The sequence below is a fragment of the Chaetodon trifascialis genome, chromosome 1 (assembly GCF_039877785.1).
Source record: "Chaetodon trifascialis isolate fChaTrf1 chromosome 1, fChaTrf1.hap1, whole genome shotgun sequence".
NCBI lineage: Eukaryota > Metazoa > Chordata > Actinopteri > Chaetodontiformes > Chaetodontidae > Chaetodon > Chaetodon trifascialis.
In genome coordinates, this window is record NC_092056.1 from 18,006,509 (window position 1) to 18,032,872 (window position 26,364).

At 41.8% G+C, this 26,364-nt stretch overlaps 1 protein-coding gene across 2 annotated transcripts in view; it reads right to left on the reverse strand.

The window, feature by feature from the left end:
• csmd1a (CUB and Sushi multiple domains 1a) overlaps nucleotides 1-26,364 on the reverse strand; it is a 384,251-nt gene that overhangs the window by 15,683 nt on the left and 342,204 nt on the right. For both annotated transcript variants that reach the window (XM_070970309.1, XM_070971096.1), the window contains exons 53-66: nucleotides 24,968-25,153; nucleotides 24,483-24,680; nucleotides 22,704-22,877; nucleotides 21,481-21,654; nucleotides 20,990-21,163; nucleotides 18,983-19,171; nucleotides 16,895-17,071; nucleotides 14,754-14,939; nucleotides 11,341-11,517; nucleotides 10,518-10,703; nucleotides 4,558-4,731; nucleotides 4,381-4,447; nucleotides 3,653-3,759; nucleotides 1,249-1,322 (exon numbers count right to left, since the gene is read on the reverse strand). In XM_070970309.1, the coding sequence (XP_070826410.1) occupies nucleotides 1,249-1,322; nucleotides 3,653-3,759; nucleotides 4,381-4,447; nucleotides 4,558-4,731; nucleotides 10,518-10,703; nucleotides 11,341-11,517; nucleotides 14,754-14,939; nucleotides 16,895-17,071; nucleotides 18,983-19,171; nucleotides 20,990-21,163; nucleotides 21,481-21,654; nucleotides 22,704-22,877; nucleotides 24,483-24,680; nucleotides 24,968-25,153 (2,243 nt within the window). The remainder of the gene's footprint in view (nucleotides 1-1,248; nucleotides 1,323-3,652; nucleotides 3,760-4,380; nucleotides 4,448-4,557; nucleotides 4,732-10,517; nucleotides 10,704-11,340; nucleotides 11,518-14,753; nucleotides 14,940-16,894; nucleotides 17,072-18,982; nucleotides 19,172-20,989; nucleotides 21,164-21,480; nucleotides 21,655-22,703; nucleotides 22,878-24,482; nucleotides 24,681-24,967; nucleotides 25,154-26,364) is intronic.

The window sequence follows — 26,364 nt, forward strand, 5'->3', positions numbered from 1 at the left end:
CAAGAAAATCTTGTCAAAATTAAAAAAAAAAACTTGTATTGACTCACTGCTAACTCTAACAAAACAACAAACATCTGCTTTTATCATTTATCTGTGAGTGGCTGTTAGTCCTGCATAATGTGGGCAGTATCCCCTTCCTCTCTTTCTCGAGATGTCAGGGGAAGTACGTATGATATGTGGATAATATCCAATTATACCACCACAAATTGAGGGATTTGCATGTTTGCTTCAATTCCATTAAGGATTGTTCGGCCAGTATATTCCATCAACAGGTTCTTATCTGTGCTCAGCCAGCCTGGTGCTTAAGACAAAAGAAAATATTGACTCTCTTTGTCATCTGTAAAGTCTAACCTTTGAAATCTGGATGCCGCTTTTGACCTGCATGTAAAGTGTCTGATTGGCTCTTGTTTTTCCTACTGAGGAAATTAACAAACCTTAGGCCCATTGCATCTCAGATGGAGATTAATATTCATGCATTTAGTCATCCAGCTTACATTACTGCTACTGCTTTTGTACCTGCCTCGGCGTATCCTTGGATCATAGGCAGCGGCAGAATACTGCTGCTATTTTTTTACATGCACTTTTACATATACTCAGCTGTTTATCCTTTCAGCGGCAGCTCAACAAGTTGAGATTTTAAGCACTGAAACCTACTTACCGAAGCTCAATTTAATTCAACAGCTGTTTAACTTTTTTTTTTTTTGTTCAAGGTCTGTTTATTTGCATTTTTCAGGTTACAAAAACAATTAAACAAAAAATAGAGCCAAATGACAGGCTGGTTTATAGAAAACAAGGAAAAAAGCAAACAAACAAACAAAACAAAAACAGATACACACAGGTCTAGATTTACAGAACCGCCTGAGTGGATCTGAACACCCCCCCCCCCCCCCCATGTTGCCATGCCGTTTATTATTATTATTATTTGTATTCTGTGGTAGAACCCCAAATAGAGCAATCAATGGAGATGGATTGAGTGGAACTTTCAAAATCTTAGAAAAGGCTTCAAAAATGAAAGTAAGCAGTTTAGGGCAAGTCCAAAACATATGGAGCAGGTCTGCAGGATCTCGTTTACATCTGTCGCAAACTAATTTTAAATAAATTAAATGCAAGTGAAATGCCAGCCTGTCAGTATCTCTGAATTTGTCTTTTCTGTCAAGTTTGCCTTGTATATTTCATGTAATTTGAAGGGATTATATATTAGTGTTACCATGTATGCAAAAATATACAGTCAACTGATATATCTCTCACCTGAAAGCCCTGAGCCATGACTGGGATCCCGTAGGCTGGAGTTCCTGGGTCACGACAGTTGTTGAAGGCTGGGTCTGCACACACACATACGCAAACATTGAGCATTGCATGCAGTCACATTCAGAATCATTCTCCAAGTAAAAGAGGCGTTCTGGTATTTCATACACAAGCTTATCAACGTTCTCAACACACACACGTTCAGCTACAGTGCACTGTACCATCAGCTTTGACAGACATGCAGTTGTTTTTGCTGCATTTTTGCTTCTTACAGATAGGCAGGATCACAATGCATTGAACACGCGCTATGTTTTCTGAGAAAAGCCATTATCTGCAAAGTAGGTGCATGAGTCAGATAAATGTATTAAAGCAGAAAGAACAGTATTTCCCCTTAAAGTACGGCTGTTAAAGTGTTATGATATGTGATTATGAGTTTGTTTTTGTCATCCTGTTAGTTGCTCTGTGTGGTTTTCCTCTCTCCCCCCGTGTCTGCAGTGGAGGTGTGGCCTGGCGGCGCTGCGGGCAGACAGCACACCTGAGGCTGACTCCACTAATTTCCCCTGCACTTAAGCAGCGTGGCGACTTCGCCTTGCTGCCAGATTGCCCAAGCGTCTCGCCTTGACTTTCTCGCCATTTAGTCCTTTGTGCTCATAGCGTCCATTGAATCCCAGCTTGTTTCCTAGTTCCTGTGTGCGGATCTCGTTTTGTTCTTGGTGTGTGTGTTCTTAGTATAGCTTCCTCAGTTTGTGTTCTACCTTAGTTAGTCTGTCTTTAGAGCTTGTCTGTTTTCCCACCCGCTCGCCACGGAGAAGTAGATATTTTTGTTTAAGGCTGAATTTGTGTTTTCTTGTACTTCAGGTTTTTTGGCTTGCAGATGAGGAGTTATCTAGTTTGACTGTAATAAACCGATTATTATTGTGTTTGACCGGCTCCCTTTGTTCTCGTGCTGTTTTCTGCTTTTTTGAGTCAAAATCAAAATACTTAGACTCACTAGTCTTAACATAAAGGTAACAAATTGCACAAAACATTAATCATCAGTACTGCAAAATAAAGTACAGTAAAGTCCTTGAGTAAGTCCTTTGTTACTTTCCACCTCAGCTAGAGCTTCAAGTGCGTAAAATAACATACAGGGGAAAAAAAGGCAAGATCATCCAGCAGCACACAGAGGTAATTCAGTTCTGGTCAGGCCATAAGAGTGTGACCATGGATACATTTTATAGTTGTTTGGCAGATAATACAGATATTTATGGTGGAGGACATGACAGAAATTCAGTGATGGCCACAGATTTGCTGCAGGGCTGCTTTCCACTTAAGCTCTTACACAATAATTCATCTTTTTCTCTTGCGATTTCCCAACTTGTTCCAAATAAAGCCTCATGCTCTCAGAACAGTCACAGTGGGAACCTAAATTTCACTTGAAAAAACATGATGGGCCGCTTTCCAAGATAAAATCTTTATAGAAACCAAATGTTGACATCAAAACTGCACACTTCATTTATTGATTAGATAATATCTTCAGCTCTACCTGCACAGGAATACTAATGCTAAAGTATGTGCAAGAGTAAGCTCCACAATCTTGTTTACCAATAATCTGATTTCACACGATTTTATTCATAACTTGCTGATGAAACGTTTTTCTTTGCAGTAAACAAAATGTCTGTTCCTCACAATTACAGAGAGAGTGTGATATGTAGCGTTTGAGATTTCTATAAACATTGTGCCAATTCTGATTCTTTCTTAAATATATGCCAGTTTTGTGCTGTGTTGAGTGTTGATGGCTATGTTACTCATTATGTCCTTTAAAAGTGAGCATAAGACAGCATCATGCTGTAAAAATAACTTCATTCCCATCACGTCAGTCAAGACAGAGTATTTTTCTCTCTTCTTGTTAGACGCTAGCTGTCTGTGATGCATTGTGCCTAAGTACAATAAATGTCATATCGTGACATTTATTGTATGAACAGTTGTATGAACAGCTCTGCATTGATTTTCCTAGACTGTAACTTTAGTGAGTAACATATTTGTGAGTTTCATGAGATGACTACGAAACAGAATAGAAAAAAACAAGTGAGCCATTTTCTCTCGCGGCCTCAGAGATTTTGATGTTTTGATGTGCAGGCCGGAGCTGCCCAGGTTAAAGGTATTATGCTGATTTATTGATACATAGTGGACATGCTACTGAACATTAAACCTTCAGCTCACTAGACATGCTATTGTGTTAGGAGAAATTGAGTCTGCTACGATGGTGGCAGCAGGCAAAAACTGTTGTAACTACTAACTAAAGTCTGAAGACAATCACCACCATGTTGTGAGTATACCAGTATCATAGAGAATACCGCCACATACACTCACAGTGTGTTTGAGGCAAAAGTTATTCTGTGTTCTTGTGGTGGGAGTCTTCATTTACCTATACAGGCTGGTTGTTGGCCACTCCAAAACCCATCAGCCTGACACACTCTGGAGACAGAGCCTACCAGCAAGTAAGGGGTATGGCAGTAGAACCTGACCTCTGACCTGCAGAGGGAAACAAAATATTTCATTATACACAAAAATAACAAAAAGAAGTGATGGGCAATAATGCTGCATGGCTTCAGAGCCTCCACTTGATCATTTCAGCTGTGGTTTGATGCCTATAGGACAAGTTTCTGCAGCTCTTTGTCTAACTACTTCACCTTTAGCCTCCATTGTTTTCTTGTTGTTGCACACAAACCAAAATCTATTTTGTCCTTGTAATGTGTCAAACTGACATCCAGACAAAGGAGGAAAAAAAGGTCTAATCTATTTTCAGATACACCTTGCTGAGTTAACATTTGGTAACTATCACTGAACAAACAGAACTTCCAAGATAGACAGACAGCAAAGACAGACCATATCCTTGTCTTTAAAATACATGTATTGTGAAGCATGCGCAGGGAATCTTGAGTATTTCGGATATTTATGCATCAATTTACCACAGCAAATGTGACAATCACATTGAGTGAGACAATGTCTGCTGGCATGTAGTTATCAAAAAGTCATTTTAATGAAGCACAACTATTTCAGAAATCTTGACAGCCTTTCAGGGAGTTGTTATAACACACCTATCAGACATGGACGTATAAAAACAGTGTCTGTGTGCTCCGTCTAAACACTGACCGGTAAGAAAAGATGTTCCCCTCTCTGAATCCTCCTCCAGGAGAGCCAGGATCTCCACACAGGACAGCTTCAACGAGACAACACATACAGTTAGGACTTTGTGTGAACTGCTAACATGAAGGGGAATCAGTGGCGTGCATCATCTGAAGTCACTAAACAGCAGAGCGGCCAGCTTACGCAGACACTTTGGCACGTCTCCAGTCCACGTCCCATTCCCCTCACAGGTTAACACGGCAGGAGTGGACAACTGGTAACCATGGAAACAACTGTAGCTAACACTCGATCCCCACGAATGGTCGGTTCCTTCCACTTCCCCGTGATGCACTTGGGGAAGAGGTCCACACTGGATCACTGAAACACACACATACACGTAAAGGATCACCAACAGTACTGACAATATCATAGACTGTGAATCAACACAGCTCAGCGGACAATATGGTGGATCACTGGTTTACACTGCTGACTCATGAGCAGGAGTGACCTGTGTTTGAATCTCTGCGCTGGTCCTTCCTGTGTGTGTGCTGAGCTGAGACTGGAGGTGAGTCTCTCTTGGACTTCATCCTATCTGTCTTGCCTTAGCTTCTATGTCATGTCATATGCAGCATACCAGATAGAGGCTCTACTGATGAACACTGCTCTCGCCTTTTTTTTTTTTTTACGCTAACACTGCTCTTGTAGCTGAAGTCTAGATACCAGAGGTGGTAAGTAACTAAGTACATTTACTCAAATATTGCACTTCAGTATGATTTTGAGATACTTGTGCTTCACTTGAATACTTCCATTTTCTGCTACTTTATACTTCTACTCCATGTGTGATGTATGATATAATATCATAGATTAAGATAAAACTTTATTGATCCCTGGGGGAGAATTTCACAAGCTACCCAGCAGGATAAGATAAGATAAGATAAGATAAGATAAGATAAGATAAGATAAGATAAGATAAGATAAGATAAGATAAGATAGGACTTAAGTGTATAAAGTAGTTGAAAAACCTTTACTAGCTTGAACATTAAGGTGATACAGTACAGATATTAATGCATCAATAATTATACTCCAATAAGATAATATGCACACTACTCTGAAATGGACAGATCAGCTTCGTGATTACTTTTACTTTTGGTACTTTAAGAATATTTTGACACTGATACTGTCGTATTTCTAACCCGCTACTTTCAAGAATAAGATCAGAGCCCTTCTTCTACCGCTGAGCAGCACAAAACACATTACAGTTGAAGAAATGGTGCGTCTGCAATGGCTAATACTGTTATAATGGCATATTTATACTTCATTTGATCTTTCGCTATCATCTGCAATTTTAGAGACAAATAAATCAGCACCAAATAACATGATGAGCTCTCAGGCTGTCAAAGTCACAAAGATAAAACAACAGATGAGACTTGTCCCTGGTGAATATGTAGCCCTAAGATGTGGAAGAACCAACAGCTTAAACAATAACCCTCTGAGGACTTAAAAAAAGTACAATATAACATTCACCAAAGTGAGATACCTTCAAATTCATTATGCACCAGGCAAAATGCAGGAAAATGCCACACAGTGGTGACCCAAGAGCTACACACTGTGCTCCCCTGTCTAACCTCTGATGTATAGTAAAAGAGGTGCTTATTTTGAGGGATTCACAGTTGTATTTGACAAGATGGTTGCACATGGGAGATGTGACATGAAGTGAAACGAAAAAACAGCACACAGCCGTGTTCATATGGGAATTTACTTTCTTAGAGTAGAGTGTGACCTTGGTCACAACATTTAAGTTGCTTAACCAAAAGACAAGCCACGGTCACCAGATGGGCCGAGAGTTTCTGAAAGGACATTTTGGGTTCTGCGTTGTCTGTGATGGCATTTTGTTTCCACTCTGGTGCCTGCCAGTTAACTGTGGTATTGTTTTCCTCAAGTCTGCTAAATTACATGCTGGCAATATTATCCACAAAACAACTTTTCCATCAACCTTCCTTTGTAATGCTGTCCTATATTGGGGATTTTAGGAAGAAGTGCTTATTCATACCTGAGACTGTGTGGGATTTATTTAATGTTAATGATTCACACAAACCTACAGCCACTTTGAAACTTGATTTTGCTTTATGCTAGTGTACACAACCAACGCTGATTTCAAATGGACCAGCAGATCAAATCGATGAATTCACATTAAAAAAGCACTTGAAATCATGGAGAATGGAGTCAGTGATAAAATGACAACATATTGTTGATGATGTGACACCAGCCTCACAAGATTTTAAGAAACCCACTGTGTGCAGTTAAGATCGCATGCACCTGCGTGTGTGTTCACGCAAGTGTGTTGCATGAGCACAGACATCTGTGCATATAACTTCATAACACCCTGATAAACATCTGTGTGTGTGTGTGTGTGTGTGTGTGTGTGTGTGTGTGTGTGTGTGTGTGCGCGTGTGCCTAACTCCCTGAGATAATGATAACCATCTGCATGGTTTCAAACAACTAATAAAGTCAGTGTAATTCTCATCTAACCAGGAGACAGATGGTTTCATGCTCCATTCACTCTGCTATGATGATATAGAGCACACACAAGCATACACAGAGAGAGAGAGAGAGAGAGAGAGAGAGAGAGAGAGAGAGAGAGAGAGAGAGAGAGAGAGAGAGAGAGAGAGAGACACACACACACACACACACACACACACACACACACACACACACAAACAAACAAACACGCATGCACAAACAATACATCCATGCTGTCTATACAGCAGAGGAAGCAATATGTACACACTGAAATGAACAGAGAAAACATACAGATCAATGTATGGACACAATGCAAAGATATAACAAATATTGCTTCAACAGTCATATTAAATATACGAACATCCTGCTCCTCCTCCTCTCCATGTTTTACTGCTCCCTTCGTCTGTGACATCCTTTGCTCCTGCCCTCTCCCTCCATCTCTTGATTTTATCTCCACTCTGCCAATCGTTTTTCTTCTTTTCATTTCTTTTTTCTCTTCTCTTCCATTAAAAAGATTCTTTTGGATGCACGCTCAAAGTGCCATTAACAAAAAATGTTTTGAACTACCAAAAAAAGACATATTTTGTTGGTAACATTGTGGTTTCTAAGCAACGGTGGGTGCTCGCAGCAAACTAATCACTTGACTAATTCTGGCTTTGTGTGTCACCAGTGTCCTGAAGAAGCCTTACATCTCCCCAAAGTCATCGTCCCAAACCTGAAAAAAGGGTTTTTATTTCTCCATGTCACTTTTCTCCGCTCTGCGGCGCGTTCTGCTTGATGTTCATCCCATTAAAAGTCTACACACCTGCACACAAGACTTTTCCAATTTCTTAAATCATGCTGTTCATTATTTTTTGTCGTGTGGCTCCAGGAACAATAGCTGGTCACTAGCCAACAGCTAATGGGGATTCAAATTAATAATTGAATCAGTGTTTTCTAAAAACAACTTTGTTGTTGGGGATCTAACTCGGGCTCTCTAAAAATAGAATAAAACGCTCTTATTGACGTTAGCAGTTAATATTCCACAGCTATATTTCTGCGAGTCTCAGATGCCCAAAGAACACTTGTGTCTGTAATTGAAGGTTTCTCAACGCTTTTATTTTCTCTTTGTGTCTCTCCTTTGTTGTGAATAGGCTGGGTTGGCTCCACATGAGTCTGGAAGAGAAACTCTTATCTCTGTTTGCTTACGCACCTCCGCTCTCCCCTCCATCACTGCGATTGTTGACTCCTTTCCCTTTCCCCACCCTTTCTTCTTTCCACTCATATCTCCACACTCTGCTCTTTCTTACACTTTGGTCCCCTGCCTCCTTTCTGTCTTCCCACTTTTTTCTTCAATCTCTCCCACCAGCCTTCCTTCTCTTCCTCCCTGCACCTGCCTTTCTTGTCCTTCTTCTCCAACCCCTGTCCTCTTTTATCTCCTTCCATTGCTCCCTTGGTCTCACTTCTCACACCATTACTGCCTCTCCCTCCCTTCCCATCGTCTTTCAGGCATATCTCTCTTGGCGCAATTCACCCGGCCAACACATTTTAAGGGCTTAATCCCTTTTCTCACTGTGTGTTTACAGGTTTGGGGGCAGGTATTGATTTGCCTCTCTTTGTTTCTCCCATCACTTGCTTCCTCTCTCTCACTCGCTGCTCTGTCACTTGCTTCTTGCAGCCTCACTGATGGCTCATCACATTCTCCCTTTTTCCCATTTCATTCACCCACTTGACTCTTTTTCCAACTCCCATTTTCTTTCTCCCTTAATCTCTGCATTACTCTGTCTCTGTGTCTATTTGTGCCTCCTCTCTGTTTTCTTTTTTTCCACCTCCACCTTCATCCCTTTGATCCTTCCTCTCCCTCTCTCCTCCCTTTACTCCCTCCTTCTTTTGTCCCTTCCCTTCTTCCCCTATGCCTCTTCGTCATTGCTTCGCTTGCTCAATCTCACCCTCTTCCCCACTTGATTGATTTTGCCTGTCAAGCTACACTTTCATGGTTTTCAACTCCTTCATTCAATGTGTTTCTGCGTGTGCATGTGTGTAACTGTGTGAAGAAGCCATTGTTCCAAACAGGATCAAATGTGACTTGTGGATTGTTTGAAGTGAGAGAAAACTGAGGGGATGAAAACAGTGGAGCTGAACAGGAACACATGAACAGCAGAAGAAGAACCTGTAAACAGGAGGAGAAAAGTGAGGAGCAAAGGAGGGCAAGGAAGAAAAGACAGAGCAGGAACAAAGGCAAGAGAAACAAAAAGGGGTAAAGGACTTGCAGCATTTTTCTGCTTCTATCTCTCCCTCTCTTTCCCATTCTTCCTCTTTCCTTCTAATTTTCTCTTTTCAATTTCCGGCCTCAGTCTCATTCTCTATCACCTGCAGTATCTTTTACTTCTCTGTTTTCCCTCTCTCTGCATCTCTCTCCGGTTCCCTCTCAGTAGCCTCTCTGCCGGCTTTCTAAGTTTTTTCATCTCAGTTCAAAGCTTCTGCAACTGCAGGAGCCAGCAGGAGATTTTCGGGAGAAGCGGCAGGGAGGATCTCAGGAAACATTCCCTTTTACTGTTGTTCAGTATCACAGTCTAAACTCTAAATACGAGCTGTTGTAAAACTGTGACTCATTTTATTTTAATGCATTCTTTTTTATTTTCCCCTTTGTGTTTGTGAAAAAGAGAGGGGGGAGAAGGAAATAAACCCTAATTTAACATTGGGTTATTGTAAGGAGCAATGTTAATCTTCCCTTGCCCTCTTTCTAATGTACTGTTAGAGTCACGGTCTGTTATTTTAGTGTGGCAGCTCACATCCAAACAGTATTGTACTCATTGAAACTGCTGTTGTTTTTGTTGATCTTTTTCTGCAACTGCACAGATCCACAACATTAAGTACCACTGTTATTCTTCATTGCTCAGTACCTTGTTATTAGAAGTTACAGTGAGACAGTTCTTATTTTATGCTTCTTATTTACAGTGTAAAATCTAACAAAATGTTGGCTCATATACCTGAAAAAGCTTTGCTGTAGTTTGCATCTCATAGACAAACACACAAAAGTATCATAATCAATTATTCATTAATGGTGGCAAGTCAATATCAGCTCTCAACATTTATCGTTTAATGTCATTCTGTTTATTCAGTTTAATGACATTTAATGTCCATAATACAGGCTCGCCTACACCGCTACTTACTTTCATCTTAATATGCTTTATTTAGAAGATCTCTGGGCTTTTAACATTTTGATTATTTTGTGATGACTGTCACTTAATTAGTCTTAAAAATTAGCATGATGTTTGCTTTTAGTGTTGTGTTTCTGACAAGTTTATTTGAAATTGTGAAATGTCTCTCTGTAGATATTTTGGTCAAGAGTCTTAAATGTGGAAAAACTCACTATGATGAATTGCTTTCTCTTCTCTTCTCTTTTCTTTGTTTTTATGTTCTTTAATGTGTATTTCTTTTATTTTTGATTGCTATATCTGCCTTGTTTTGTTGTCACTGTTTCAAAAAAAATTGAATTCATTATTATTCATTAAATTAACCAAACTGAAGGGATGCTTATGAAAAGTGGGTTTGTGTTAAAAAATAATCTTACCTGACTTTTAAAGCACTGACAGGATGTTCACCTGATGATTGCATGATCACTGTGGAAGCAGCTGTTTAGCCTGTACGCTTCTTCTTCTTACCTTTACAGCTGGGCTTGGTTTGGTTCCAGGTTCCGTCTTTAGTGCAGCGCAGTATGCTGTATCCAGCTCCAGGTGGTTCCATCAGGTGACCGGGGTTACAGCGGTAGGTCACCGTGTGGTTGTAGGTAAACTCCCTTCCTAGATAGATCCCATTGGCTACTGGTCCAGGGTCTCCGCAACTGATCACTGAAGGAGGTGAGAGAACATTTACCTGTCATGAATACAGAGTGTGTATGTATCTGTCTGACAGTGTTGTTCCAGCAGCCCTGCAGTAGTGTAATAGTGCACAGGGGCCGTAACATTTTTGGACACATCAATCTCATCTAATCTTTTGACTGTAACTATAACTCACTGTGTTTTCTAACACAGTCTGATGTTGTTGCTTTTCCATGCCTGCCCTTTACCCTCGTCCTCCTACTCAACTTTCTCAGACTCTGCCTTCCTTCCCTGACGCACATCCCTGCTTCATTTCATCTACCTCCCACCTTCTTTTTCTCCTTTTCCCCAAACCTCTGACTTGCTCTGTTAAACTATACGAGTTGAAATCTCAGACACAACAAACTTACCCTTGCACAGTCGTGTACCTGCACAGCAGCAGGTTGCGCAGTCCATGCACAATTTATGCTTCTCTTGGATCCTTTACTAGAAAATACTGCCATGCATGCACCAACAGTGATACTATTTGCAGTAGTACTTTTAGCCCTACAGCTAATGAAGCTAGTTCAATGTTTGCTAATTTTTCATAATAATGACTACAACCCTGCTGTTACCACTCATATTAGCAACAGAAGTGCTGACAGCAGAAGCAATGAACCTGTCCTACCAGTGCAGTCTGGGGGCTGTCCTGTCCATGTCCCATTTGTTGTGCAGTGTCTGGTGGTCAGGCCTGATGTTTTGAAGCCTTCCCAGCACGCGTACGCCACCGAGCTGCCGAAGGTGATGCCATCGCTGAAGACAATCCTGCCATGTGCCGGGGTGCCAGGGTTACCACAGGATACAGCTGACAAGCGAGGAAATATTAAACAGTGGTGATTAATCATAGTGATAATATCGGTGTGAGCAATACTGTCTCGCTGTCACTCAAGGCTGATCAGCTGTAGGCTGCAAAAATGAGATTATCACCAGAGTCAGCTGGAAATATCTCTAAATATGTCCTTGAGGTAGTGAGGCTGATTAATAGCTAAAGGTTGATTCCCAGCATTGAAAGGCAGATGTACAGTATTCCACATGTGTGCTCTGGGTTGGCAGGAGTAATATATCTACAGGTCCACTGTAACTGCCAAAGTGCCACTGAGCAAACCAATGAGCCTTAAAGTGGTCCAAGGACAGGCTCCTGTTGCCTGGCTCTGCCTCTTAAACACCAAGATACACTGTCTGCAAATGTGTATGTCAGCAGTGTCTTAAATAAGATCATCACGGAAAGACTTCTGATGTTTAAGAAGAACAGTAAGAAGCACTGATCATGCAGCAGGTTTAGCAACCTAATTATCAGTCAGCACTTGTGGACAATGTCCTTCCTGGGTTATCTTGGGGAGAATTAAGTCTCAGCAATGAAAGCACAGAGAATACATATCTGGAATTTGAGACTGGCTGCATGCTTGACGCGCAGCACCCATTAAGATTCACTGGTGTTCATCCTCACAGCTGCCTGAACAGGCTCAACACTTCAGCTTACACGTTATTGTATTACACGTTGCTAATACGTTGTTCTCACAGTGAAGGGTTTCCCCTTTGTATTTCAGGAACCAGAAGCAGCAACAAGGTTTCTTTTTTTTTTTCTTTTTTTTTTTTGGCAAAGCCAAGGGCTGGAATTGTTTCATCACTCGGTGGTGGTGAGTGCCATCTACTACGCTGTGGTGAAGGTGGCCAATGCTGCTCGACTCAATAAGCTCATTAGAAAAGCTGGTTCTGTCCTGGGAGTGGAACTGGAGGCCTTTCCTTGTTTTTGAACCACTGCTGATCTGGTAAACTGTAAGACAGTTGTGTGTGGGAGGACACAAGGACGTAGATATTGAAGGACTACGCTTCTGGCCTAGACTAGTGATTCATCGATCTTTGGTTTGCTAACACAGCACATTAACAGAATAGACAAGGATTAGCAACCAACCACAGCACATTTCACTAATAAGATCATGACAGCTGACAGCCTTTAACAATCAAACACCTATTGATGGGATTCATTAGTTAGAGGCCTTAAAAGCTCTGTCCAAGAATGTGTAGTTGGAGCACATCACGCAAAACAGCGTGCATGTGTGTGTGTCTACGGCAGTTTACTGTTTGCGTCTGTAAGTGTTATCAGTATACCTGCTGTGAGCAACAGTCTGTGTAGGTGTGTGTGTGTCTTTGTATGGATGTGTATGGATTGCTTGGTGTTTGTGTCTCAGTGATAGATGTCTCATCCTTTCTGAATCAGCTTTTAACCACTATTAGCTTAATGAAAAACAACTGTAGACAGACATAAATAATTAGCATTACACAAACAGACATTGGCACGCACACAAACAGACAGACACACACGCCACTGAGATGAAGCAAAAGTCAGTTGTTGTCACACAGTCTCAACCTTGACTCTTAACTTAAGAGTCCTGTGTCTTGCGGTTTTAGCTTCGGAAGAGGGTTGCTTCTTTTTCTTCTTTTTTTTTTTTTTTTGCCAAACTGAGATACAATCTGAAAATATTGTTTGCTAGTGTGAAGGAAAACACAGTATGGGTTTCAATTAACATTCTGCATGATTTTTCTTAAAATTACCTTTTTCGATAAATAAGCAGACGACAAGTATTGAACTAAGACATTTGTCCTGCTGGCTTTTCTCATATAAATCAGTGTGACCTCAATGCTTTTCAGTATTCTATATTTAGCATATACTGCTGGTAGTACATAGAGTAGTACACTGAAACTGTATGACTCACTCTTCCTCCCCCATCCACTCAAATTACTGCTCGAACAGCCCATCTATCTAACTGGATGTAAAATCTGCATCAGAGTACAATGGAGTTAAATGTCAGCAGTGTTTTATTCAGCCTACCAAACATAGTTGGAAATAAGGAAGGTAACAGAGGCAGCAGCTTAGGATTCCAGCATCTCTACAGCACTATGGGGACCCACTTTAATTTCCCCTAAACCCCCATGGGTTTAAAGAGTGTCTTTGAAAACTGCTGTTGTACAGGACGCACTTTATTACCACAGCGCTGTGGAAGATCCAGCTCAGTCAGTTAGGAGAGACACACTTCAGTCCTTTGTATTTGGGCCACATATATAAGCATGCACGCACACACACACACACACACACACACACACACACACACACACACACACACACACAAACAAACAAACAAACATGTTAAATTCAACCTTTTTATTTTTTTTATTTTTGTGAACTTGGAGTTTTTTTTTAATGACATTTGTAAAGATATTAAATTGGCACTTATGGCTATAAATGTTTTATTTTTGTGTGTGGTGAATTTTAGACTGTGGCCATTGAGTGAAAAATCAGCAGAATAATGACAATTCATATTGTATCTTAAGTGAAACTACTTTATTGCTGATATACTGTAGATTTACTTCATTTTGTGAATTCATCCATTTCAGTGCATGTATAAGCAATGTGTAAACTTCCCTTACACAAGATATATAATGTACAATGCACAGTGTACTATGTATGTAATGTGCTTTAAATTATGCTTGCGAATGGATTAGTTACTTACTGTCACGTAGTAGCCTGATGCCACTGTACTTTCCAAAGAAGAGATTAGGCTGTTCAACTTTGGACGCTGAGCTGATTTATTTTCACATAAAATGCTGAATAATTAAGCCCATATGCCATTAATGCACTGTGGATTTATACAAAACCTGCATGGCTTAGTTTTACAGTCATGTTTATTTTTACAGCAATGCTTCATGGAATCTGGGTTGGAACCCAAAGGTAACCTCAAATGAGACAACTTGGTACCAAAATGAGTTTTAGCCAGGCAGTGAGCAGCAGTCTTTTCCTATAATACAAGGTCAATACCGGCTACATATAAATAGAATAAAGCACACAACAGTCCCATATAAATATCTATTTTGAATACAGGAAATATTTGCTGCTTTGAACCTACAATGCTGTGATGATGCTGTGATATCTCCACGGGAAATAATGATGATTTGTTTGCTGCTTGAGCTTGCAGTATAAGCGTTCCATCTTTCAGGAGAGACAAATTTTCACATAGAGATAAAGTCATTGCCACGCTTCCCCACCTTGACAGACAGGCTGCGTGCCGCTCCAGGTGCCGTTATGAAGGCAGGTCCTCTCGGCTGAGCCAATCAGATTATATCCTGCCTCGCAGCTAAAACGCAGCAGGCTCTTGGTCTTAAATTCTTCCCCTCCCAGACGGGCACCGTGGGGGGGCATTCCTGGGTCTCCGCAGATTCCCGGACTTATACCTATAGCCAGAAATTAGACATAAAGTTAATGTAGCACACCAACAGCCACACACATGCACACCGCTGAAGCTACCAAGGACCCCTCACACACATTCCTCAGGAGACATATGGTAAATATAGAAACATATGAAACCATATGCACAGAAAATCCACAAACACTTGATACCTAATGTGAAACAACAGCTGCATAAAACTCATGTCCATTAGCCTCTTAATAGGTTTTAGTGATCTTATGTAATTCAATGGTAAAACACAGGGTTAGGAGGCTGTTTGTCATGGGGCCATCATGCTAAAAATATATGCATACTTTCATAGTACAAACCAACAACATCAACTTAAAAAACATTTGTGATGTTCATTTCATAACCTCAGTTGCAGAAAATGCACAAATATTTTGCCTTCTCAGTCTTTTCATATACAGTGACACACACACACTTTGCACGCACACACCCAGACACACAAACTTTGCATAACTGTACTTTGCATTTAGCCTATTCCAAATTGTTCTAGCATTAAAAGCACTGAGCGTGTCACAGTTTTAGGAGCGTAAATTCCATCGGTAGGGATTTGCGAGTTTAACAGGGTACAGCTCCAAATGCAGCGCCTTGCATCTCAATGAGGTGTTCAGCTGCAGGATGGATCCTGCCCTGCTGAGCGTTCTGTTCTGAGGCCAGCGGAGGAGGCTTATTGCATTTCAGCTGTTGAGACAGTTGATGCTGAGTTTGGAAACGATCAGTTGTAGTGTAGTAGGATCTGCGTAAGCCCACTGTAGAGCAGCACTTAGAACCTGAGCGGTAAAGCGGGACTCTTCCACCTCCTCTCCCCTGCCTGTTTCTCACACATGCTGCAGCTCAAGCTAGGTTACATACAGTACAGAAGGCGCCTTGGTCCATTTCTCTGTATTTGTATAATAATAATTCTCTCTCAAGATCACTTCCACACGTGATTGGCAAATGGCACCAGTTAGTAGCAATCAAATGACTTGACTTTTGTATAATGCTGTTCAAAAGGATGTTGAAAAGTGATGGAATGCTTTCTCTATGTCTTATTATAATTTTTTGTGGGGCAATAAGTACGTGATTTGCAAGGAACGGCAGCATGGTCATAGAGTGGCCAGTTTTCAGAGAACTGGAAGCTGAGTAATTACAAAACAAAACAAAAAGGTATGACCAGGTGACTGCAGTCTGTCACTGAATAATAACCTTCGGCTGTAGTATGTAGAGGCCAAGCAGAGAGTCTAACACTGTCATCATCTGATCACACATCACATGGTGATACAATTTATATGGAAGTCTGAGGCACACAGAGACCCTGACTGTTATTGTCATACAGCACAGTGTAGGTTACAGGTGGCATCGTGCAGTATGTTAGACTGGAGCAATACGATGCTGAAGACATCGTCATATTTACTGGTCTGTGTGATAGGGCTCACTCACACCAGATGGGATGATACTATTTTTTGACATCTGAAGCAGTTTTATCTTTTGCTCACTAACTGAACAGGTTTTATTCTCCAGTTCACTGAAGTCAGAGATTTTCCTCTCAGTTTTTGTTGCTATTTAGTTTTTATGTGTACTTATGTGGCCTGATCTGTGTACAGCATCACTTCCTGGTAAGCTTACTGTACTCTGGTGATTCATTTTCATGGCTGGAGATATACATATAGTAGTTTTTCTGCAAACATTTCCATCAAAAAAGCATTTTCTTCTAATTCCATGATCCACATTTTCCTGTAGGCAGTTGCAGTATAGATGCTATTGATTTCAGTGGATGCAATTGCTGGATTATTGATTTATATTTAGAAACACTCTGTGGACCAGAAAGCCAACGTGCCTCCCATTTCGAACAGCCTGTATGGAAATACATGACAGTGTAACTGACTAAATATCTATGTTCTGCAAATGTACCCGCTGGAAACCAGTCGGCTGCTGCTTTATCGACTAGTGTGCCTTTACCAGTGCAGTATGGTGGTGCTCCGCTCCACGTGCCATCCTCCTGACAGTGGCGAGTGGCGTTGCCCACCAGCATCCCCCCAGGCAGACAGGAGTACTGCAGCACTGAACCGTACGTCCAGCTGTGGGTTCCAGATACGACTGCGTTCGGGGGTACGCCGGGGTCACCACAGGAAATAGCTACAGAGACAGTGACAGATTGAAAGAGAGGAGGAGGCGGGTGTTAGTCTGTGACTGTGTCCAACTATAGATTCCAGATACTGCATTAGATGGTGCAGCTGGGTCATTGTGGGAGACAGCTAGAGGCAGAGGGTGACAGCAAGGGAGGGGGTGGGTTCAACACAAGTGTCTGTTGTTTTTGTGTGCGCACACACACACACACACACACACACACACACACACACACACACACACACACACACACACACACACACACAGGGAATAGAGGAAGAAAGAAGGCTCTGTGAACTACATCAAAGATGAAATCATTTTTTGTAATTTACTGTCCAAAATACTCAGACAGCAGATAAATATTCATTAAGTACGGAGAAGAAAACAAAACAATAACCCCCCTTTTTTTTCATCTTATCTCTTTCTTTCTTTTTTTTTTACCTGAGCTTGTATTTTTGCCTTCATTTGATGTAGAGATAGTCAGTAAATGTGGGGGGGGGGGGGGAGGTATGACACGCAACAAAGGTCCATGGCTGGAATCAAACCAAAGATGATGTGGTTGTGTGGTACAGCCTAACCATAAGGTATAAGCTTCTTCTTCTTTTTTTTGTTGCAATTTTACAATATAACTTGTACTGCTTTGCTTACACTGTACGACACTATAGAGTCATGCCCATAAAGCTTATTTTTATTGAGTTTAATTGAATTGCCTGAGAGAGAAAGAACCAATAACTCATCTCAAATTAAATTCCCTTTAGCTAGAAAACATAGGAGTCCTCCTCCCTCCACCCCTCCTTCCCTCCCTCCCTTCCTCCCTCCCTCCCTCCCTCCCTCCCTCTCCTCTGTGTAGAAAACTAGTAGAAATCGTTCCACAGTGTCAAAGCAACAGACATCTGTGAAAAAGTTTTTTCTTCAATTTTGGAAAAATCGACGTTTTACAGAGCACAGGTTTCTGGAGGACACAGATATGAAACTGCTCTCGATTTTCTATTTCTGCCCAAATGACTGGTCCTCTGATATCTCCCCTTACCCCCAAATTATATTACTCCATCCTCTCCTTGGCCCTCAGTCATCACCCCTCTCCCCCCAATTTTCCGATAAGACCTTGTTTCTCAAATGTAATGCTCGATGCACAGACACCGGCGTCTCACCAGTGTCTGCCCCTCTCTCCCTCTCTGTCTGATTCCTCATCTCCACCTCTCTGTTGCTGCATTGTCGTCCTGCTCGCCTCTCTGTTTCTCTCCATCTCTGAATCAGCCTCCTTCTCTCTATCGCTCTCTAGTTTAATCTCTGTGTTTCTATCAGCCATGGTAGCTCTCTGACAAGAACGCCTATTGCCCTAAGAGACGCATGCTCACCTTTTTTTTTCTGCGCACACACACACACACACACACACACACACACACACACACACACACACACACACACACACACACACACACACACACACACACACACACACACACACACACACAGGCCCTCAAACCTTTAAGCCTCTTTCTTTCATACTCTCGGCCTCCTTTTATGATTACTCCCTCCCATTTTCCACCTTGAACCCTCGCTTATTCTCTCAGTTTCTCATTCGCTTCTCATCTTCCTCCCAGTGGCTCTTCAAGCCATTTCACTCTTCAAATGGCTTTTCCTGACAAATATAAAGAAAAATAAATAGAAATCCACCTGTGACTACTTGTGTTCAGCATGACAAACTTTTGTGGACATTTTCTTCCCACAGAATTCCAAAAAGTTGTTTACAACCTACTACCTGTTTACAGTAACACAAATGTTTTCATTACACTCCTATGAATGTCAATCTATTGCTCATTCTGTCTCTGCTTCTGTCTGATTTGTCTCCTGAACATTTATTCACATTTCTTCTGTCAATTCAAATCATTCTCAGGCTGTATTTCATTCTATCCATACCTAGACAGTGAGGGATCGGTCGGTCCCATCGTCCATCATGCTGGCATGTAAGGAGCGCAGAGCCCAGGAGGTAGAAGCCTCGTTTGCAGTGGATTGCCACAGTTACACTGTAGCTGAAGACTTCTGGGTAACGTAGGCCTGACTGGCGCACACCATTCTCCACAAGGCCAGGGTCCGAACAGTTCACCACTGCAGAGGAGAGCCAAAGACACCATTATGATCTATTCAAATAGTTCCTATAGATGGGAACATGTCTTCACAGGAGAGGAGAGGAGAGGAGAGGAGAGGAGAGGAGAGGAGAGGAGAGGAGAGGAGAGGAGAGGAGAGGAGAGGAGACGAGACGAGACGAGAGTTTCTGAGTCAAACAATCTTACTCAATTTGAAACAGCTATTATTCAGATGACTGTAATAGCTTAAACAACACTAGCTGTCATTCACTTCTTCCTATTTAATAGACACTCACGCTCACTTTAAAGTGAGCAGCAAATTGAGATTTTGGACACTCTGTCATTATCATCTTGGGTCATACTTTAAAATTGAATTATGGGACAAGTTGCATTATGGATTGTTGGCAGAAACTAGTGGATGTGCCATGGAGGCTAGTTTTTCGCTCCATTGTGGAGGCCACAATAAAGAATGCATGAATGTGCCCTCTGGGCACAAACCTGTGGTCAGTAAATACAGTAAACTGAACAGCAAATAGGGGTGATTTCAGGCACAGCTACTGAAATGAAATCAGCTCGAACACCAAAATCAAAATTTACCAATTCTCAACATGATAGAGCTGAAACTTTAGATTTCCTTGTTGATGTTCTGGTCTTCTCTAAACTGCGCCTTTGTCACCCCCTGCTCTGTTTTCTGCAGCTTTCTACTGTCTCCCCCAGTTGTCTCTACTCTGATCTCCTCTCTGGGTGGATGCCAGTCTAATAAGACTGGAGTTTTATTTTCCACGTGTCGCTGGGGAGACTGACATTCACTCAGATTCAAGTCCATGGGGGACATGGATGTGTGTGTGTGTGTGTGTGTGTGTGTGTGTGTGTGTGTGTGTGTGTGTGTGTGTGTGTGTGTGTGTGTGTGTGCGTGCGAGTGTGTGTGTGTGCGTGCAAGTGTGTGTGTGTATGTGTGTGTCTGACACCCTATGGGAACAAAGAAAGTTTCAGTCTCATAATTGACAGCTGCTGCTGGGAGGGAGAGAGGGAGAAGACAGAAAAAGTGAGGGATATGGAGAAAGCAAGCAAGCGAGGATGAGTCCCTTCAATGGAAAACCCATGTGAGCAACCATGTTGTATTGATCTGCTCTCATGACTGTGCAGAATGCCTATGTGTGTGTGTGTGTGTGTGTGTGTGTGTGTGTGTGTGTGTGTGTGTGTTTTAGTATATCATGACTGTTACACTACCGGAGGTCTGGGGAGGCTTGTAGTGTAACGACCACGCATGGTTAGCAGAGAAGAAGAATGTGTCTCTGGAAATGTACCCAGCTGTGTGTGTGTGTGTGTGTGTCTGTGTGTGTGCATCTCTAAAAAGACTAATAAATGCATACCCACACACACACATAGCACTGATTGTGGTTGTGTACAGCTCAATGTTAAGTGTGTGTTTACGCTACAATTATTCAGCTCTCAATTTTACAGTCTGCTGGCAGCCGATTCGGCCAAAAATGTTCCAGTTGACATCCTGTAGCTAGAAGCAAATCGGGCCAACAAATACTGAATACATGCTGACCGTCTGAAATGCATGACATTATGAGAGAATCCTTTTTTTTTTTGCTCTGTCTAGGTCTTATTTAAGTCACTGTGACCATTACTCTATTGGGTTATAATGACATTTTATTCACAAACTGCTCGGCTTTGAGGTGGTAACATCAATAAAACCATATTATCTCGACTAGATTATTTGAAAGCAAACTAGGAGGAAAATCATGTAGCACTCTAATTTGAAGAGAGTTGATTCAAGTACAGCATTTCCAGGATGTAGCACTGTAACTCTGTTAATACTGCTCTTTGTGACCTTTGCAGACAGGCAGGGGGCTGCTCCACTGTCCATTGAGTCGGCACTGAGCGCGAGCATTTCCACTGAGGATGTATCCTCTGTTACAGGTGAAGTTGACAACATCATTGAGGTTGAACTCGCTGCCATTGGTCCGCCCGTTGGCTGGGTTGCCGGGGTGACCGCAGGTGATAGCTGAGGGAGTGGACAGAGGTTTGATGAGAAACTAGAGGTGAGGAAAAAGTATTAAGAACGTATTTTCAACTTGATGTTTTGTGATACTTCCAACTTTTTGTTGGAATGTATAGATGCTGCAGCGACAGTCACCGAAAGAACAATTTAAAGCTCGACAGACTGAAAATGTGTGATTTCTTTTAGGACTCCTTTGGGTAATAGATTTACTTTGTATAGGAAAATCTTTTCATCTTTTCACATCATATGGAAGAACAGAACAATAAGTCATGATACAAAGCAGATGAACCACAATGGCTTTGGTGTGAAAAACTACTTACGGACACAGACAGGTGTTGTTCCAGACCACCGATGGTCTTGCTGGCAGATTCTGACTGATGTGCCAATGAGGCGATATCCCAACATGCACTGGTACACTACTGTGTCACGGTAACTGGAGCCATCTCCACTAATGTGACCATTGACTATGGGATCTGGAGAGTCACAGTGACCAGCTGGAGAGAGATCATTAAGAGAGATCATTAGGTTAGATTCAGAGATTAATGCAGTGACATCAACGTTCTGCTTACTGCTCCCAGACTTTGTCTGTAGCACTTTGGGATCAACGTTTTTTAGATAGGTGAAATATATAAATATGTCAAGGCATGTCAAACTACCTCAAAGCTGCTGACAGGCCTCAGCCTCAGTACTCACTTTGTCTATCTTGGGCTTTAAAAACATCTACTCTAATGTCCCAACAGTTCAGCTGCCAAAAGTGCAGGAGTTGTTTAAATACTTAAAGTTCTGAATGTCAGGGGAGTGACGGCATCAGTGCATCTACAAATCAATGTCCAAAGACAGCGCAGCTCCGTGACTGCAGTCCTAATCACGCAGCAATTACAGATGCACTAAAGGTCTGTTAAAATCAGCACATTTTGAACGATTTGTCTGCGTTCACTAAGTGGCCTTGAAGTGCCACTTCCTTTCATGACTTTTTATAACACAAATTGCAGGACACATCTTGAGTGCTTAGGTGTGGAGAATCATGTATTCAACAGCATTTTGGCTATTACGAGACTAATCACCCATGTTTCACAGTCAATCCCTCGCTTCTTGTTTCTGTGAACTCCATCACTGATGCCCAGTGCTTTTTTATCTACTTGGCATTTCGTACAGTTTTTTCTCAAATGATTTAATCCACTTTCTATATGAAATGATGAGTAATGCTGCAAAAACAGGCATCTAGCACATTGATTATTTTTGCAACTCACTGGAGATTACTGTTGATGTAATGCAGATATTTCTACCACTTTTTCTAAACACCATCTACTCAAAATCATTATCCAAGATGTCTAATTTTATGAAATCACTCGAACACACCAGATGTAAAAGGTTTCTATGATGAATACCAAAAGTGTGCCCTTTCTTCTGCTTTCAATCAGTCTCACATTCAACCTGCTGAGTGCACTTTCATTATTCGTCATTGTTCATTCATTTTACCTCCAAAGTGGCCTTGGACAGACCACAACACAACATACATCCCATTACATCTAATGGACCTTACCTAGACATCTGGTCTCTGCGCCACTCCACAGCCCGTTAGCGCCACACTCTCTGACATGTGACCCCACCAGTGTGTAGCCATGGTTACACATAAAGATTGCGGTTGCTCCAAATGTGGTCAGTGTCCCCAGTTTGGTCCCAAACGGTGGAGAAGGTAGCTCGCCACAGGAGATGACTAAATAATAAAATAAATATAATAAGATCATGTCGTCACAGAAAGACACTGGAGATAAGATATTACAAAACATTAGAGGGCAATTGGTGCAATTTCCTGTGTTTTCAAAAATCTGGATATGAAGCCGGTTATATTGCCAAGTCTTTGTGGATTGTCATCGTTAATTCAACCATTGTAAATCTGATTTTCAAGAACAATACCTGGCTGAATTAGATTTAGGTCAGAAGATTTAAGATCCGTTTTTCCTTAATATTCTTGGAGACACTGTTTTCAAACCACTGGCCAACGTGAAGAATAGACACTTCAGTTACATTACCAAATCCCTCAGAGCTGCTGCAGTGTTAGGTAGGTCAACTCAAACACTGGATCATGAAAAAAACAAAGAAATACATTGAAAATGTAGTAAAATTAAATTTGAAAAACACTGGTCTAATGTAAGATAGACTTCAATTTTTAGTTTGTGTGTGTGTGTGTGTGTGTGTGTGTGTGTGTGTGTGTGTGTGTGTGTGTGTTTTTTGAACTTTTCAAATGTGCACATTTCACTTTTTCATTGGCATGTCATATATTATGCAACGATAAGAAATTCTGTAGCCTACTGGAAAGTTTTCAAAGTCACAACGGCCTCTTGCAACTTCCCTTTATGAAATGAGCAGCAAAGGCACATTTCATAGTAACACTTCATTTGAAAAACCAATCTTCCACTATTGCCCACATATACTACACATTTAGGAAGCACAGGCTGCATTATGTTTAAATCACAGTCCCCCGACAACGCGCAGTGGTTAAGATGGTAACTCATTTAAAGAAACAGTAGTAAGGGGAATGCATAAACACACACACTCACAGAAATGTAGCTCACTCTCAAGCTGTCCTTTTCCTACTATCAAACCTACTAGACCTGTGGTAGCCAGTATTGTACACGGCCATGCCTCCACTCAAACCACTTGAAAAGCACATGCTTTCTTGGCACCACAGAAGCTAATTCTATCAGAGGAGTAACTTTGTCTGACATCCTTCACCGTTTTGCTTGTACCAGGGTGGGTGCCCTGTTTTGATAACTCATTCATGACAGGTTGTGGCAGCAAGTACAATGCAGTTTTATTCTTTTGATAGTGTTTTTGTCTGTATATGTTGCCTGTTCATGCAGGCGTGCCTGTGTGTGTGTGTCTGTGTGAGTGTATGTATCTCTTTCATCCTTTGTTTTATATGGTTTCTCTTCCCCATCCACAAAAGTTGTTGATTTCGCTAACATCATAAAAAGTTAAAAATGATCTGCGCAGTGTGGAGTACAAAGGAGCGTGACGCTTCATGTATGTGAATACATGCGAGTGTGTGTATCGCCTCAGTTAAAAAGGAATCTCTCATAATGAAATTCTCGATACGGCTCAAAGTCTGTGTAGACTCATAAATAAAGTTATAAGTCACCCCGAGTGCCGGGGGAGGTGACCAAGCACACAAAAAAATAATATCATTGTGAAGTTTTATTAACTCGTTCAGAGGGGAAGGGGTCAGATGAGTGCAACTAAAATAAATCTGACAACAGCAGCTGTGATTTATTTTGACCAAGCTAGTCACGGTGATGTTCACGTGTGTATCATCACTTACTCTTGCATGTAGCTGGGTCATCGGACCCATCCCAGGTCCCGTTGGCCAAGCAACGAAGAGTCCGATGCCCGACACCCAGATAGTACCCTGTTGAGCATTCCAGCATCACCATAGAGCCAAACTCTCCCAGCCTACCAGAGAGCAGGCGGTAGGTCATGTGATCTGACAAGGTGCCCTCAACGCTGGGACAGTGGATGGCTGGAAAACAAAAAACACAGAACACAAAGCGTTATTTCATGTTGTTTTTTCATATCCCGTCCCCGTCGAGAGAAACATTGTGCACACTAGAAATCAAAATGTATACATTTCTTTCTAATGTCTGCACTATTAAAGGTCTTCCACATACCACAACATTTATTAGTGTTTATTAGTGATCCTCTTCCGAGCTTTTTCCAGTACTTTCTTAATGACAGCCATGACTCCTCTCAGTTCACCTTCAGCTAAGATTCTCAGCTCATGCTCCTTAATAGTGAACAAATACTTACGGAGGCATCTGGGGACAGACGCAACATTACTCCAACGGCCATCCTCTAAACACACCGCTGTCATCGCAACACCTGGGTCCAGGTGGTAACCATGGTTACAGTGGTAGGTGACCTGACTCCCAACAGTGTACTGGTTAGCGTGGAAGCTGCCGTTGCCCGGCGACAGAGGGATCCCACATGAGACAGCTGCCGCATCACAAAGAGAGAAGTTTGTTGAAGAGAAGAAGAGACGCACTTTCTTTATCACAACACACAGCACAATGCACGCTACATGCACACGCCATGCTTCATGTGAAATTATTTCTCTGCATTTGACCCATCCTTGGTCAGTCCTTCCTCCGCGGCGGACCTGGAGCGGTGGGCTGCCAGCTGATGGCGGCGCCCGGGGTACCAGTTCTTTTTGTCACCATTGGTCAGCTGGTGATCTTCTTGCATGTTTTTAGTGGGTTTTTTTTATGGAGGATACCCCAGGTGAACACGGGGAGAACATGCAAACTCCACACAGAAAGGCCATTTTTCCTCGAGATACGGGGCAGCAGGCACCGAAAGCATGGTGAAAGACACGCCCCCAGCGCCAACAGCACCCCAGACGAGAATCGAAGGGGATCATCTCAAACTGCAAGTTTTCATTGAGTGTCACGTTTTGTCATCATCGCATAGATCAGTGAGGGCATGTGAGAAAAAGTTTTTTTTAATCTGTTATTGTTTATCTATTATTCATTTGTGATGGGCCACCACAATATCATCATTGGCTGCCACATACTGATTTTGTATTTCTTTTTATCGAAATGGGTAAAATCTTTCAGCGTAAAGCTGCACACATCACACTGATTGGCTCAGGCCTTCCTTGCCTGACTCTTGGTGTCTCCCTCTCTCTCACAAACACACTGATGGCAAGCCCCTCATCCCCACGTACACTCTGAATTAAAACACAACCATGCATGGGAGGAGGGATGGTTGTTGGCTTTTACCAGCAGAGAAAGCAGCGCTGAATTCTCCAACAGAATCAGTCTGGAGCTTACAAATAGTTAGCACCATGAACACCTCTGCACAAATTTGTCCAAAACTGATGAACTCTGACAAGCTAATCTTTGTTATTAACATGCTGCCAATTTCAGAGACCCTACTCTTCATTTTAAGTTATTAGCATGCATGTAAGCAGCCTAGCTAGTAAGGATAACTGCTCAAGTGAGCTGTCTGTAAAAACCTAGTCAAGGCAGCCATCGCTTGTATTTTAATGAGCGTCTGTTTGTGCTTGGAGCAGGCAAACAGGGCGAAAGACTTGCAGTTATTTGACACAAAGTGAAGCAATGGAGCACCGTAGACACAGTATTTTGTTATGTACAAGAAGCAATGGAGCTATACAGAATCATTTAGAATATTTACATTTAACAATT